The sequence below is a fragment of the Anopheles gambiae genome, chromosome 2, assembly GCF_943734735.2.
Source record: "Anopheles gambiae chromosome 2, idAnoGambNW_F1_1, whole genome shotgun sequence".
Taxonomy (NCBI): Eukaryota; Metazoa; Arthropoda; class Insecta; order Diptera; family Culicidae; genus Anopheles; species Anopheles gambiae.
This window is the reverse complement of record NC_064601.1, coordinates 4,022,501-4,037,990: the sequence shown is the minus strand read 5'-3', so window position 1 is coordinate 4,037,990 and position 15,490 is coordinate 4,022,501. Positions and strand designations below refer to the sequence as shown.

Here is a 15,490-nt window from a genome sequence, read left to right as displayed (position 1 = left end):
ATCCAAACCACCTTTGGTCGCATTTCCAGGTCGCACCATTTGACAGCTGCGGATTCAAATGGGAATTAATCGTAGTAAAACAGAATAATAAAATGACCAAATATGTGCTACGCTTTATAAGCGACTTTGGATTTTATATAAAGCCCAACAACTACTGCAAATAAAGCTCATATGAGCATATAAGCACATAACGCATAGAATTGTTGCCGTCCAGGTTGTCAGAATCACAACCATTTGTTTTTGGAGCGTCCAACTTGTACCAACCGCTCCGAAAAACGGGCTGACGTTTGTCATTGCTATTGCTTCCATTTTGCACCGGCAGAGCGCGCTGGCGTATTTTTCCTGCACAGCGAGAAGTAAGGAAAAAAACTGGGTCTCTACGACACACATCATCTCTCTCGCACGGATTTTCGTTTCGTGGTGTCGTCGAGCAAATAATCTTTGCCCGTCGCGGTCCGCAGCGTCACGGAAAAGTACCAGCCAAAGGGGCCAAGAACGCAGTAGCTGGCACAGCGACGAGCCGTCGGGCAGGCCGCAGACCATAACACCTCGAATCACGCACGGCCAAAACTACTCCCCCAGACACATCGCAGAAGGGGACACCCGTAATCAACAACAGCCCCAGAACCACCAGTGCTGGGACAGCGAACAATTTGTGTGTTTGTGCATGTGAGTGTGTGTATGTGTGTGTAGTGGCGAGTGCAGACGAAACAAAACGGGTACAGAAAGGGACCAGTGTCCGTCAATTTGGCACGGGTCTGTCCTTTCGCTAGCGGGCACGAAGGGTCGTGCGCGGACGGTGAAGAAATTTTTATAATCCTGTACGAAAGCAATACCAAGGAACGTATGTGTGTATGTGTGCGTGCGCTGAAGTGTGCGTGCAGGTGTGAATTTGTGTGCAAGTGCTCGCTGCTTTCTAGAGCATCCGTGAACCAGTAGTCGTCGGCCGTCGTGGTGGAGCTGGTGTGCACGGAGAAGGAAGGAGGATATTCTAATCGATAGCAGCAGCAGCAGCAGCAGCACCAGAGAGCGCAAACAAGCGAGAGCGAGAGAGCGAAAAATAGCAGGCACAAATAAAAAAAAACAACAAAAGTGAAAAAAACCGTGCCGGATCTGTCCCTCCGTGTGTGTGTGTCTGATCGTGAAAATTGTGTACGTGTGCAGGTGCGAAAAAGAGCCGAAAGACGTGTGTGACGGGAATTGTTTTTAATGTTTCTTCTTCCTCTTCTTCTTTTTCGTCCCGAACGGTAACCTTCGTTGACCGTTTTTCCATTTTCACACACAGTTTGACACATTAGAAGGGTGTTCTAGGGCGCTATGCTCGGTGTGTGCTGAGCAGCTCGCAACAGCAGCAGCAGTGCGTAAAGCAAGCAAGCAAGCAAAGGAAGGTGACAGCAGTTGCTGGTGGTGTGCGTCAAGTGTGAGAGAGCGAGGACACCGACCATCATAGGCAACAGCAACAGCAGCAGCAGCAGCAGTGTGTTGTGAGCACAGGTGGAAGAGAAGAAGGTCACACTTCGATCGAACGACACAGTTCGACTGCCACGGAACGTGAGCGAGAGAGAAGGCGCGTGAGCGAGTGAGCGAGCGGACGAGTGGATTTTGCATCCGTGAGAGAAAATTCCCGTGGAGAGGAAAAATCGTGAACACACAATAGCGCTTTTTTATTCCCAGTGAACTGCGCGCGAGAAGGGGTTTTTCTTTTCGCGTGCGTGTCTCCGCCAGTGTGTGTGTGTGTGTGCGTGTTTGCGCGTTACAAGTAGTGTGTGTGTGTGTGTACGTGCGTGCGTGCTGGTGTGTATTTCCTCGTACCGAGCAGTCGGTGGGGTGTTTCGGAAAAATCGCCATCCGGCCGTACGTAGTCGTCGTCGTCGTCGCGGTTTTGGAGTGACCCCGGGACAGCAGACAGCAGGGCCTGTAAATGGACGTAACGGTCGGTGATAATTGAGGCGGAACAGGCGATTCCCGTCGTGCGAAACTATTACGTGTGTGTAAAGCCAGGCGCGGCGCGTTTGGAAACTGATCCGTTTTTGTGTGTGCGCGATTTTGTGCCCGCTTTCCATTGCGGTGTGGTGTGTGAGAAAAAAAAAGATAGAGGGCTGTTATTACATCGCTTCTTCCACTGCCTGGTGGCGCCTGGTTTGTGCTGCCGGACGGACGGGCCCCGGGTTTTGCGGGGTGTGTAGCTGCAACGGGGCATACTTGCTGAATCTCAATTGCGTTCGCGGCCGACGGCACGACGAGTGGTGGATCGAAGGACTTTTCTTTCCATTTCCATCTCCAGCGACAGCGAAAAGCCCGAGTACCGTTTCGGAGAAAAGCTACATCAAAGGGAAACGGAAATCCGTAGACTCCGTGGCTGAGTACGATTACCACTCGGCTGAGAGAAGAAGGTTCCCTTGCCAGGGGTGTTAGTAGGATCGATCGATTGGCAAGAAGTCGTCCAGGGTCCGCGCTGCGCTTGGGCAGCAGCAGTAGAAAAATTGTCGAAACCCTTGTCGAAAGTAGAGCTGAATGTTGTGCCGGAAACAATAGAGCCCATCTTTAATATCCTGCCTTGACCATTTACCTTTTTTGCAATACAAATATCGCATCGCCTGTGTAATCATATCGGTTGGAAGCTGCCAACGACGGAATCGTGAGCTCTGTAGCAAAGCGAGAGAAAAGTAGATTGACTGAACCTGCGAGCGAGAGACAGCAAAAGAGAGCGAGAGAGCGAGAGAGCGAGAGACGAGCGAAATTGCTGCTTCAGCCCCACCGCCACCACCACCTCCATACACCACTAGTTTGTCATCGTCGTTGTCATTTTCATCTCTTGTGTGACAAACGAAAAGAAAAAGGAAAATTGCTCTGGTGCGCACCGAGAAGCCAGCTGACAGTTGTTCATCAAGCATCACCATATAGCCCCCTTCCCCCCCTGCGCCATCACCCACCCGGCTCACGAGCCGAAACGTGTAGTAATAAAAGTAAGAATATCGATTAAATCGTGGTTCCAAGGCGACAGCAGCCAGCCAACCCGCCAGCTGCCCCGTCATATATAGTCGCTTCATTTGTACATCTACACTAAGCAAAGCAAAAGGGGAAAGTAATATCAAGACCGGATATTATACATATTTATTATATAATTGGACAACAGTTCACCCACATACATAGTACATTTACATAGACGACGTGTAATAATCGATAGCAACAACCATGGGCAATAACGCTACATCCGCGAACAAGAAGGTCGACGCGGCCGAGAGCGTGCGGGAGTTTCTGGACCAAGCGAAGGAAGACTTCGAGGAGAAGTGGAAGCGCAACCCGACGAACACGGCCGCGCTGGACGACTTCGAGCGGATCAAGACGCTCGGCACCGGGTCGTTCGGGCGCGTCATGATCGTGCAGCACAAATCGACCAAGGACTACTACGCGATGAAGATCCTGGACAAACAGAAGGTGGTCAAGCTGAAGCAGGTCGAGCACACGCTGAACGAGAAGCGCATCTTGCAGGCGATCTCGTTCCCGTTCCTGGTCAGCCTCAAGTTCCACTTTAAGGACAACTCCAACCTGTACATGGTGCTGGAGTACGTGCCGGGCGGCGAGATGTTCTCGCACCTGCGAAAGGTGGGCCGCTTCTCGGAGCCGCACTCGCGCTTCTACGCCGCCCAGATCGTGCTGGCGTTCGAGTATCTGCACTATCTCGACCTGATCTATCGCGATCTGAAGCCGGAAAACTTGCTGATCGACTCGCAGGGCTACCTGAAGGTGACCGATTTCGGCTTCGCCAAGCGCGTCAAGGGCCGAACCTGGACGCTGTGCGGCACGCCCGAGTATCTCGCGCCCGAGATCATCCTGAGCAAGGGCTACAACAAGGCGGTCGACTGGTGGGCGCTCGGCGTGCTGGTGTACGAGATGGCGGCCGGCTATCCGCCCTTCTTCGCCGACCAGCCGATCCAGATCTACGAAAAGATCGTCAGCGGCAAGGTGCGCTTCCCGTCGCACTTCGGCTCGGAGCTGAAGGATCTGCTGCGCAACCTGCTGCAGGTCGATCTGACCAAGCGCTACGGCAACCTGAAGGCGGGCGTGAACGACATCAAGGGGCACCGATGGTTCGCCTCGACCGACTGGATCGCGGTGTTCCAGAAGCGCATCGAGGCGCCGTTCATACCGCGCTGCAAGGGTCCGGGCGACACCAGCAACTTCGACGACTACGAGGAGGAAACGTTGCGCATCTCCAGCACCGAGAAGTGCGCGAAGGAGTTTGCCGAGTTCTAAGATGCTCTCGAGAGACGCGTGGGACGTTGCTATCATCAGGATAGTACTGCTAGTACTACAAAACCGCTACTACTACTACTACTACTACTACTACTTCTAGTACGACTACTACCGCCATCATCATCGTCATCATCGCCAGCGCCTTCCCGTTCACCATCATCATCGTTTGTTCCTTGGTCAGCTGGTGCAGTATTCGGTTGGAATGTAGAATGTTGGGATGCACCGCCAAGGCATCATCAACATCGGGAGCATTTAGAGATTATCCTTCAGCCAATCTCTTCCCCCCCCCCCCTCCACATCCGCATGCAAAGTGAGGTAGCCTTCCCGCCTGCAACAACAAGCTCTGATATCATTGGCCGGATTCTCTCCGGTCGGTCTGTCTGCTGCTGCATTCTTTCCTATCTGCGCCATCTGCCGGTGGTGGTTAGTATCGCTGGCAAGGATAACGATTAGCATGCGCTATTTTTGTCGGCCGTGTATCAGCATCACTTCCTTCGCCATCCGACTGGCGTTGCGATCTCGTCGCGTGTAGTAAAGCCATCACTCATCCCTTCCAACCTCGCCGAATAGTGGTAGCAGCAGCAGCAGCAGCAGCAGGAGAACAGTCGTCGATGACGGTGCCATCTGGTGGATTGGGAAGGAGTTGCGATGTGTCAGCGTAGGGTTTCGATCGCTCGGCGACAACTCCCGAACACCGATCCCGCACTGAGATCGATCATCAGGTGTAGTACGTTTGTTATGAGGAATTAGGAAGTGTTTCGCTATCGATCACAACAGATGAATCCCACTCCTAACTCCCCGGCTCTCCCTGTATACGCGTATACGCAGGCACACTCGCACGCGCACATGTTCGCACATTAGCAGGTGCGTTTCATCAGTACATGGAACGCATGGACATGGAGGAAGAAGGGAAGAGCAGAAGAATAGTAGGAGAAGTTCTTGTTTGTCTCACCCCTGCTGTCTGGCTGATAGTATGAAGTAGAAGGTATTTAATGAAAAAAGCTAATTTAATGCAAGCTGCTCTGGTACGCGTGGAGTGGAGGGAGGCGTAAAGATAGCAGATCGAAATTAAATCATTGCCATCGTCACCTTCACACGGTTGACACACTACCCGGGGTTGATGGTTTGCAGACTCGCTCCCACCCCCGGTGATAATGATCCTCCCCAGTACATGCGACAATTCTAAAGCAAATGTTATAACCGACATTGCAGCAATATATATCATCGCTACGGTGAAGCAGAGACAGCGAGAGAGAGAGAGAGAGAGAGAGAGAGAAGGCGTGTGTTGGGCACGTGCTATAACTAGATCTTTGTGGTATTATAGCTAAGTAAAAAGTTCATCTCATTCGTACGTGTGCCTGTGCGTGTGTGCGTATGTGTGTGCGTGTGTGCGCTGATATCAAAGAGCTAGCTAGAGAGAGAGAGAGCGGTTGGGCAGAAGGTAATCGAGAATACTCGATAGGAGCAGATTCGATGATAGGGTGTTGTATTTTTATTTTGATTTTGATTTTGATAGGCTCCGCAGCGCACCATTACGCGAGTCCTTTTTGATAGCGCACGAACGCGCGAACGCGAAATCTAGCAATAACAAACAAAAGTCATGAGAGGGGTAGGGTGGTGGTGGTAGTAGGAATGGGAACGAAATGGGAAAGGAGGCATAGAGATCACACGCGCGCGCGAGAACATTCCAATCGTTCGGAGCAAGTGGAGGCACTGATGACAGTCCTTTGCGCGGTGGGACGGCCCCGACAGTCCCGTGGTCTTGGTACGAATGACAGGGCGACAGTTTTTATTTTTGGTATTTGTTTTAATTAATTATCGATCGACAGCAGCCACTAACGCCCCTTCTTCCCACACCATACTTCGGAAAAGCGCAACCCTGTCGAGCAACCGTCAGCATCCTTGTGAAAGGCTAGTAGGAACTCTTGTCTACCACACTCCCGCAAACACCCACACACACAAACACACACTCACACACGCAGACACATAGCAAAGGCCCCTTTTGCTCCAGCAAAACGTCTCCGGATGGTCCGGAGGTTTAGATAATCTTATATTGTGAACTGATTGTATTTGCCGCCACAAGAAATGGGGGAAAACAGAAACAGAAGGCGTCGTCGGGTGTCATTTGAATTGGGCGGCCGCAGGGCGCCACCGAGAACTGAAGCGAGCGGAAGTACACGATTGTAGTATTTATAAAAGCAACACACATCATTTTACGAGAGAGTTGACCAATAATCGATAAAACCAAGCAGAAGGATTTTGCGCCCGAACGTGGCGAACGTGTGTCGATGAAGATGTTAGTTTCTTTTGTTTGCGTTTTGTTTTTTTGTTTTGGTTGTTTGTTTGTCGCGTTCTCTCTTCTTTGCGATGACGGCGCGTTAACGCGCTGAGAGACAAGCAATGGGATTAGGGAAAAAGGACTCCACTCTTGACGTATAGATACACATATGCGCTAGCCCGGCCATATGGCACACAATCTCAACACATCCCCACAAACTCACACAGACACACATACGCATACACACAGGAACTCCTGCACACGTGTGCACCGAAACATTCAGCACATCCAAGCAGGCGAAAGATTATGTAGCAGTCCCCCCCCTCCCAAGTAGGAGTTGTACGTACACCAAAATAATGTAAACGCAAGCAGCCGGAGTAATTTAACAAAGCAACAAACAAGAAATGTACGCCACATAATGGTATGTCGTAGGGAAAGCACAGGACAGCCGGTAGCCACAGCTGCAGAATATATAAAAGTGAGCAAGTGAAGCAACATTGATAGCTAGAGAACGGTTGGAAAATGAAAAAAAAAATCCCCCCCGCAGATAACCACATGCACTGTACTGAAGCAGGTGATCGGTTTAGGCTCGGGAGACACTTCAGAAGGATAGCGAAACGGTTGGTCCGGCTCATCCGGCTCATCTTGAGTGTAGACCAACGGTGGACATTCTTCAAAAGAAGGACGTGTGGACGATGGATGTGGATCGAGGGACAAAGCACGATCATCATACGCAAACACCCAAATGCTGCGCAAACACCCAAAGGAATGTTCCGGAGGTATGAGATCCGGACAGGAAGATCTTTGAATGGAACCGGAGGACCGGAGAATGAGGCGGACACGCTAGTTACACGAAACCTAGGAAACATTTTTGAAATCAGGTGAGTGATCGATGGCGTTTTAGCTTGTACGCAGAGGGATGTGGGTTGTGGTGGTGGTTACACGTTATTAATTTAATTTCTGCGCCAAGTACGCCTACATGATTTCCGTTCAATTCGTGTACAGTTCAACCGAAGGAAAGTTGTCGCTTGTCGCCGTCTTCCCTCCCCCCCCCCGAAACCGTTTGCAGCAGTACCAATGAGCAATGGTGGAATGGTTGTTGTGTTGATCGTTTTGCCAAAAAAGGATACCGTCTCGTGCGACTCGGTCGGACACACCACAGCACAGAGTCTGTCTGTCCGTTTGGCACGCCGTGGACGGGTAGAAAGGCCACCGCCCGTTGTTTATTGCAGGCTGACGACTGGTTCAGCCAACTAATTTAAGGCCATCGGTACATTTGCGCTAGTCAGTCGGCAGTCTCCGGGATGTAGCGGGATGAAAGCGCGCGCTCCGATGGGATCATCGGTGACGGAATCGTCTTGTTCGGTTCGGGTTTTTGCGACGGAGGAGAGAGAATGCTGAACGATCTTGCGGTCGGTTGCGCTTAAGTGACACGAATCTTGCTTGCTTATATGGGTCTGTCCGGGGTTTGGAAACTGGTTTCTGGGCGCTGGTAGCAGCAGCAGCAGCAGCATGTGCAGCAGCAATTACGTGACCGATCTGTGTGCAATCGGTCGGTCCTCACACACGCAGACACGTTCGGTTTGGAGCAGGTTTTTACGACAGGGGGGCAGGCTTAAAATAAGGTTTCTGTCACACCACCCCACCCCACCCCCCGTTTAGAGTTTCATCATATTGCAGCTTGGCCTTTTATTGCTCCTGTTCGATGTTATTTTGTGCAGTTCTTGTTGTTGCTGCTGCTGCGGGTTTTCTGAAGGGTTTCCAGCAAAAAAAAAGTGTCTAACCCACGTGCACACCACAATGCAAAAGGGCAACAGAATGTTTCAGAATCAATGCTCCATACGAAAGGACCCAAAGGCGCACGGCTGGTTAGTGTGTTAGTGTGCAGTGCCGGCACCGATTGAAGGACAATTGTTTATGTATGTGTGTGTGTGTGTGTGTGTGTGTGTGTGTGTGTGTATTGCAATGCACAAATCCTTTCATTTCGTCACTTTTTGAAATAGGACCCTGGTGGTGGGGGGGGAACCAACGAGTGTGCCAGAAATCCATTGCGGAACTCTCCCGGTGTGCAGTGGAGTGTGTTCCATTGGGTATCCAAATTAAGCGCAAGGACACACCACTATTGGCGTCCCCGTACATAATTTTAGTTTATATTTTTACGTTCCGCAGCACTAGACCTTTTTTCCCGCTCCAGTTTTTTACTCCGGAAAGGCTGTCCAGCGCAAACCATAAGTAACCGAAAGCCGTCACCAGCTTTTTTTTTAAACAGCCCTTTAGTGTGGTGCGGCTTTAAAAATGTGGTTGGAAGTAAAATAAAAGCAGTAAAACAAAGAAACAAACGAGGAAACAAGCTCTTCTGACTCTCGTCGTTGGCTACAAGCAGGATAAATTGTGGGTGGTTTTGTGTTGCGACTCCGGCGACTGCTGCCTGCGGGTGTTGTTGTGTGTATTATTAGAAGGGATGGTTTGGTCTAACATTTGCTGCTGCTGCTGGTACTACTCCCGGAATGTTCTGAAAAGCCCCGACGGGTATGTAAGCAGCAGCAGCAGCAGCAGATGAAAGAACACGGACACACACAGACACACATAAAACCCGAGCGAGCGGTTTCGCCCTACACACGTACTCCGGGACGCGTGGAGTGGAGGCATGCGGGGTGGCGGGTGGCGGAGGCAGCAGCGGCATGTCCGCGCCAGTTGCTACTTACGTAAGCAAGTGTCTTTTCTTTGCACTGTGTAGATACGCGAATGCTCAGCCTCTTTCTCGGCTGCCGCCAGTACTGCCGTTGCTCTGCTCCATTTGGAATGAAAAGGAAGGTGATCAGCTTCTGCCGTTCACCCGTCTCCCTTCGGGGGACCATGGAGCTTCTTCCCCTTCCTTCCATCGGCCGCCGACCTTTCCCTCCTACCCCCTAACTGCGGTGTGTAGCGTGCTGTATCGCGCGAGTAGTTAGTGCTCGGTGCTCAATTTTCTAAGACCCGCTTTAATCGCTGCCACACCACGAAGGGCTCGAGACACACACACACAGTGCTGTAACAAACTGCTGTTGCGGCTACTGCTTGAATATCATCATCATCATCATCATCCCCAATTGAGCGATGTTACACTTCCAAGGAAATGCGATCTAAAGTGTGTATTAGAGGAAGCAGCACTTGCTGCGAATGCGCGCTTGTATGTGTCTTTTGGGGAGAGAGAGAGAGAGACCACACACACACACACACACCTTGACGCGTAAGGTTGGGAGATTTAGCATAGCCAACGCAATAAGGGGATAGCAACCATCTGAGCTCGAAAAGATAACCGTGAGCCGGCGCGGGCAGCCAGCCAGAGCTCCATCGTCTAATTCTTGGAGAGTGGACCAAGAATTGAGCCATCGTTTATCTGGGTGTATGTGTGTGTGTCTTCATAATCATTCGGGAGTATGATATGTACTGCTCTCGAGCTCCTCTACCGTCGTACAAACATCATGTAACTATCTCCCACTTCCTGGACGGACCGACTTGTTTACCGGTAAGGTTTGCCCCCACCCCTACACCTCTGATAGCGCTAGACGACGCTCTGTGTGTGTGTGTTTTTTCCCTCCATTTCTTATCATAATTAATCATTGACACATTTACAAGCTTTTCGTGCAAAGTGTGTGGTATTGGCAAAGACGACACACAGCACCGGAGCAGGGGTTATTCGTATGATTGCAATCCGTACGATACCTTTACTATCTCTCTCTCTCTCTCTCTATTTATCGCTCAGTTGATTCATAATTTAGCACGAATTTATGCGCGATATTGGGTAGAAATTCGTGTTCGTAACAGGTGTGTTATCACGTGTTGTAGAATGACCGGGCGGGCGAGAAGAGACCGATCGAAAAAAGGGCAACTGTTTGTATCCGCAGTGGGGTCGTCCATGGGCCGTACACACACACACACACACACACACACACACACACACACACATTTGAGGGGGTGCGAGACTCGGTGTATTGTGTCCCAACCTTGTGTGCGTTTGACCGTCTCGAGAAGAAAGGAAAAAAAACAACACGCCCCGACTGAGCCGTCCGTAACCGTAACGACCGACCATTACGACCGTAAAAAGACTGTGACCGGAGAAGCGTGTAACACCCACCCACCTCCCTCTTCTGACGGGCCCCGTGTCTCTTCTACTTCGTCCGTGTTGACAGTAGCAGCAACCAGCAGCAACCAGCAGCAGTCAGCTCAGCTTCTTTGCACGACGAGATATCTGGTTTCTGATAATGCAGGACTACTACCGACGACACACACTGCAGAGCAGATGGGATAAAGGTGGTTTGGTAGGATAGGCGCAGAGCAGAACAGAACGGAGCAGCAGCAGCAGCACGTTTCGACAAGGGCAGATAGGGAGCAGGGCGCGCGGGACAGAGATAACACGCTCGCTTGGACGGATGAAAATTGTGCGCTCAGGTGCGCTCACGTGAGAAAAGATCTAAAGAAAGAGATGGTGATGATGATGTGTGTGTGTGTGTGTCTGTGCTGTGTAGGATGCTTCTGTTGCATGGGATGGTGCCGCCGGTGGGCCCACTGCCGTCCTCGAACCGGCTGGCTTCGCTCCCCTTCCCTTCCAACCCTTTCTGCAGCGATGTGACGTGTGGATGTGGGTTTTAAAAATCAATCCGTGTATGCGCCATGGCACACTCTCTCTCTCTCTTACTCTCTTTCTGTAGTGTGACAACGGGCGCAACGCGTATGTGTCGCACAGCAAACGGTAACGGTGGCGACGATCGTAGTAAACCCCTGGTACACATGGGTGGTGGTGGGTGCCCCCGTTGTAAGGGATGGGATTTTGAATGGGGTGGAAAGGAGGGGGGGTTGTACTCGCTGAGTACTGCTATTGCTCCTCTTCCATTTCGCTCGTATCACACACCCTTGCAGGTTGTTAAATTTTGCCACCAGGCAGTTGCACAAGGAACGAAACGAGGTGTTGGTGGTGGTGGTGGTATGGCCTCCTTTTCTTCTTGCCAACCGTGTCACCCTCCCCCCGCCCCCTCTCTGACCGTTTTTCGGTCGATGTTGTTGCTGCTTGCCCACCCTTTTTCCATTCCGCGTCAGCTCTCGTCGGTTTGCGTTGCCACCCGTGTGCAATTTATATGCAGGGGCACACAGCACACACGCGCTCGGGCCTCTCAATGTGTGTGTGTGTGTGTTTGGTACGTGTCTATCGTATCCAATTGGAGGAGGATTCTGCTCGTCTCAAGCCACTGAAGGGCACGGTGCTAAAAAAAAGCACCTGACCGGTCGAAACCCAACCCAACCACCGACCCTCTGTGAGTGATGGGGACATATTCAGCAACAAAATATGGGGCAGATTGAAGAGCCGAGGAGGGGAGGAGGAGAGAGGAGGGGGCACATGGTTGTAAAATAAAATGTTTATTTGACTGAATATTGGCTCCGGTGTCTTATCTTGCCAAGGAGCATGATAAAAAGATTATGGAGTGCTGGTTGGCTGTGTGTGTTGTCGCACGCGGAACACGCAGCAGTGGTGGCTCCCAACCACCATGCCCGCGTGCGCCCACTTCTGACACAAGAAGATGGCATTTGCGCGAGATCTGCGCGGTTCTTGTGGAGGGAGCAAAGGAAGAAGTGTCTTGCTATAAATATATTTTACTCAATCATGCTACACCATCACCACAAGAAGGGGGGGAGGAGGTAGTAGTAGTACATCCATCATTGGGCCACCCATCCCCCGCCCTGCCAACCAACAACAATAATCAAACAGGTGGTAAAATGTCAAAGATTAGCTTGATGCGCGATGGGCAGCAAAAACGAACCCAATAAAAAAAGGTTGATCAAAACACATTGTGTGATGTTGCGTTCCAAAGCATCAAGGAGGTGGGGGGGGGGGGGGGATGAGCATGTAGGAGTTGCAGTGGAATGTTTATTTCATTCCACCGGGCGTTATACAACATACACAAACTGCTGGCGCGCACCACTCCCGGGCGAATGGGCCAAAATCTATTCACGTTTGTCGCAGGGGGGCGAACGGGGGGATGGTAGGGTGGTAGTATGTCGCGATAAAAGAGCAGCATATAAACGGGATGTGATTAAATCCTCGCTCTCTTCATCTCTGTGCGCGCCATCCTTTGGCCGCGTTTGCGTGTACCGTTGGCATGCCGCTAGTCTTCTCTGATGAGGATGATAATGGTGTAGCCTCTTTGCTTTTTTCTCTCTCCCTTCTGCCCTCTCTCTTTAACCCATCCTCCGCGGTCCGTTTGTCCATGGTACCAAGTCAGTTTAGCAAAATTGTAACGAACTTCCCTGCCACGCGCCGATCCGCGCCGGTCCCCGGGAGCACACATTATCCAATAACGAATGTGCTATGGAAGGCGACAGGCGCGAAATATGGACTGTGCCGGATGACTGGACAGATGGGACACACCAACCGGGGGAATATGTTGGTGTGCGCGGCTGGTGGCGCTGTCAGCGTCGTCGGCTTGCGTCGCGTATGGCGCTCCAGTTGCCGTACCTAGCAGTGACCGTGGATCGGGCCGTGTCTCGGGGTTTGGTAGGATAAAAATTAAAGAAAGATACGACACGACCTATTTGGGGAAGCACAAAAGCGCTGTGCAAAAGACCGACTGGCGCTCCCTCTCTCTCTCTCTCTCTCTCTCGCTCTCAGCCGTCGTTTGTGCCCTCTACGGTCGCCGACGACCATCAACCATCCAGCGAGACTGGTGTTGTGTGCATTTGTTACAGCGAGGTTTTTAGTCTTAGCCCCCGCAGTGGGAAGAAGGGGGGGGGGGGGGGGCAAGAGTATGGATGATAGTAATAAATGGTTTGCGCCACGATAGGACGTCGACGGTGCAGCAACTTATCGTTCAACTTATGGTGGACGGGCCGCGGTCGCAAGATATATAGTGTTCCGGGGGCCATCTACACTTTTCCGATTGGAAGTTGTTGACACTTTTCCTTACCGTTTGCACCGTTTGGAGTATGGGAGGAATCGGCTTTAACTGATGTTGTAACTTCAGATTTAAAGTGGGGGACTTTCCATATGATACCGACACCGGAGCAACTGCTTACTGGACCCAGCTCCCATTGCCAGCCAAAACGAATCATATAGAAATTCATCTTATGCACACCTTCCGGGAGAATTGAAGCTCTTACACGTTAAGTTTAAATAAATGAACAATATCACCAACAACCCCGTACTAACTGTATCCTTTCCTTTGCTTATCTCATTGCAGACTCAAAGCTCTTCCGATTGACGTGTGTGGCTTGTTGTGCACATCAAACCTGTTTGATTACAACCACACCACGAGTGATAGCTGTATTAAGAATTGGGGGAAGGTGTTACATTATTTCGGATAGTTAGAGACGCACCAACGGCGGCGGCACCTGCCGCGCCCGGTCAACCCGGCCCGGCGGATCTCTCTGGCGCCCACTTCTTACCATCACTTCCATCACAGTTCCACTGGCCACACAAAAAAAAAGCAGAATGGGCCCCGTGTTTTTCATTGTAGCGTACAACAACAATTGTTTCCGGATCGCCCGGAGATTGTGTGTGTGTGTGTGTACATGTGTGTTTGTGTCATTTTTGCAAAGAACAATAGATAGCAAAACGCGCTCGCGTCGTATGTGTAGGCTAAAGAAACGCAAACGCAGCACAGCACAGTCTTGAGAAGAAGAAGAAGAAGCCTTAGTTGAGTAACATATAACTGAAGTACACTAATACTGACTAGTTTTTTTTTCCTCCCTGTGCTGCTGCAAAACTCTGTGTGCACTGCAGAAGAGAAGCAAAGCTAAAAGGCCCTGAATATCAAGCGCTGGCAGGGTAGGGTAGAGGGCGGCGGCGGCGTCGGCCGCGGCGTGTGGGCGACAGCCAGGTGCAGCTAAAAGTAAGCAAACAACACACACACACACATACTGTTAATGTCGCCATAAAGCGAAAAGCGATGTAGCAAAGACTCTCAGCATGTAGAAGGCAAAGGCAAAGGCAACTGCAGCGTGTTAATGTGTGCATGCAAATGTGTGTTTTCGAATGTAAGCGCCATCAGCATACCCTTCCGCACAGAGAGCCACCCCCTCCTTCCCCCCCACCCCCATCACCACACACGTGCGCCTGGGGTGGAAGTTGAAAATAGTAGGAACAAAGTCAAATATGAATTAATCGAGAAAATATGTATTATGTAATGAGTTACAATGGTAAAACCAATGCAAGGGCAGGACACAAGCATTGCACCGTGGTTGCAAGGGAAGGGAAGAGGGAGGGTATTGGAAATGTCTTTTTATTGTTGTACGATTTCACAATCCTTTCTAAATTGTTTTGTGCGCGCGCGCGGAGCAGGAGAATTAAAATTGGAACTGAGATATCTCTATCGATGATGAAATCGTAGCGCGCAATCATAGATGAAACGTTACACAAACCACAAACACACACACACACACACCTCTCTTCTTCCCTGGCATGCAGTGTGAAAAAGCTGCAAGTGCAATGTAGTCAAGTCAAGTGGAAATCATCACTCTCCAATCACACACACCCGCAAACACATCAGAATCAGGCAGCACCCCACAACACAAAGTAAACTGTTATCTAAGCTAATTGTCAGAGGTTTGGAGATGTGGATTAAATATAGGCGCACGAGTCGTAAGTCGTAAAACAAAACAAAACACGCAATGGAACTAGGTATGCTAAACCAGTATGCTATATACTACCTGCAAAAAAACAAAAAAATGCGCCCGAATCCTGCAACCACCTCCCCTCCCCGTAGCAGAATTACAGGTGTGTGTGTGCGTGCGTGTGTGTCGAGCAAATTATTTGACGGACGGAAGTGGAAAGAAAAAAACATGCGTAAGAGGAAGAAAGTAAACAACCCATGCAGCTTTATCGTAAATTATTTTAGAAGTAATATTTTTAAAAACAAAAAAACAAGTAAATAAAAATGAAAACGATCACAAACAGAACAAAACAAAACAAACAAAACAAACAAA

General features: G+C 50.5%; 1 protein-coding gene across 2 annotated transcripts in view; it reads left to right on the top strand.

Moving 5' to 3' along the window:
- The first annotated feature begins 297 nt into the window (after positions 1-297).
- LOC11175914 (cAMP-dependent protein kinase catalytic subunit 1) overlaps positions 298-15,490 on the top strand; it is a 15,896-nt gene continuing 703 nt past the window's right edge. The window contains exons 1-3 of one of the 2 annotated variants that reach the window (XM_061641208.1): positions 298-1,152; positions 1,286-7,416; positions 13,747-15,490. The exon at positions 13,747-15,490 is cut by the window's right edge and continues 703 nt beyond it. In XM_061641208.1, the coding sequence (XP_061497192.1) occupies positions 3,196-4,257 (1,062 nt within the window). In that variant the 5' untranslated portion in view covers positions 298-1,152; positions 1,286-3,195 and the 3' untranslated portion in view covers positions 4,258-7,416; positions 13,747-15,490. Of the gene's footprint in view, positions 1,165-1,285; positions 7,417-13,746 lie in introns of both variants that reach the window. The other variant, XM_003435768.2, reaches the window with a different exon arrangement.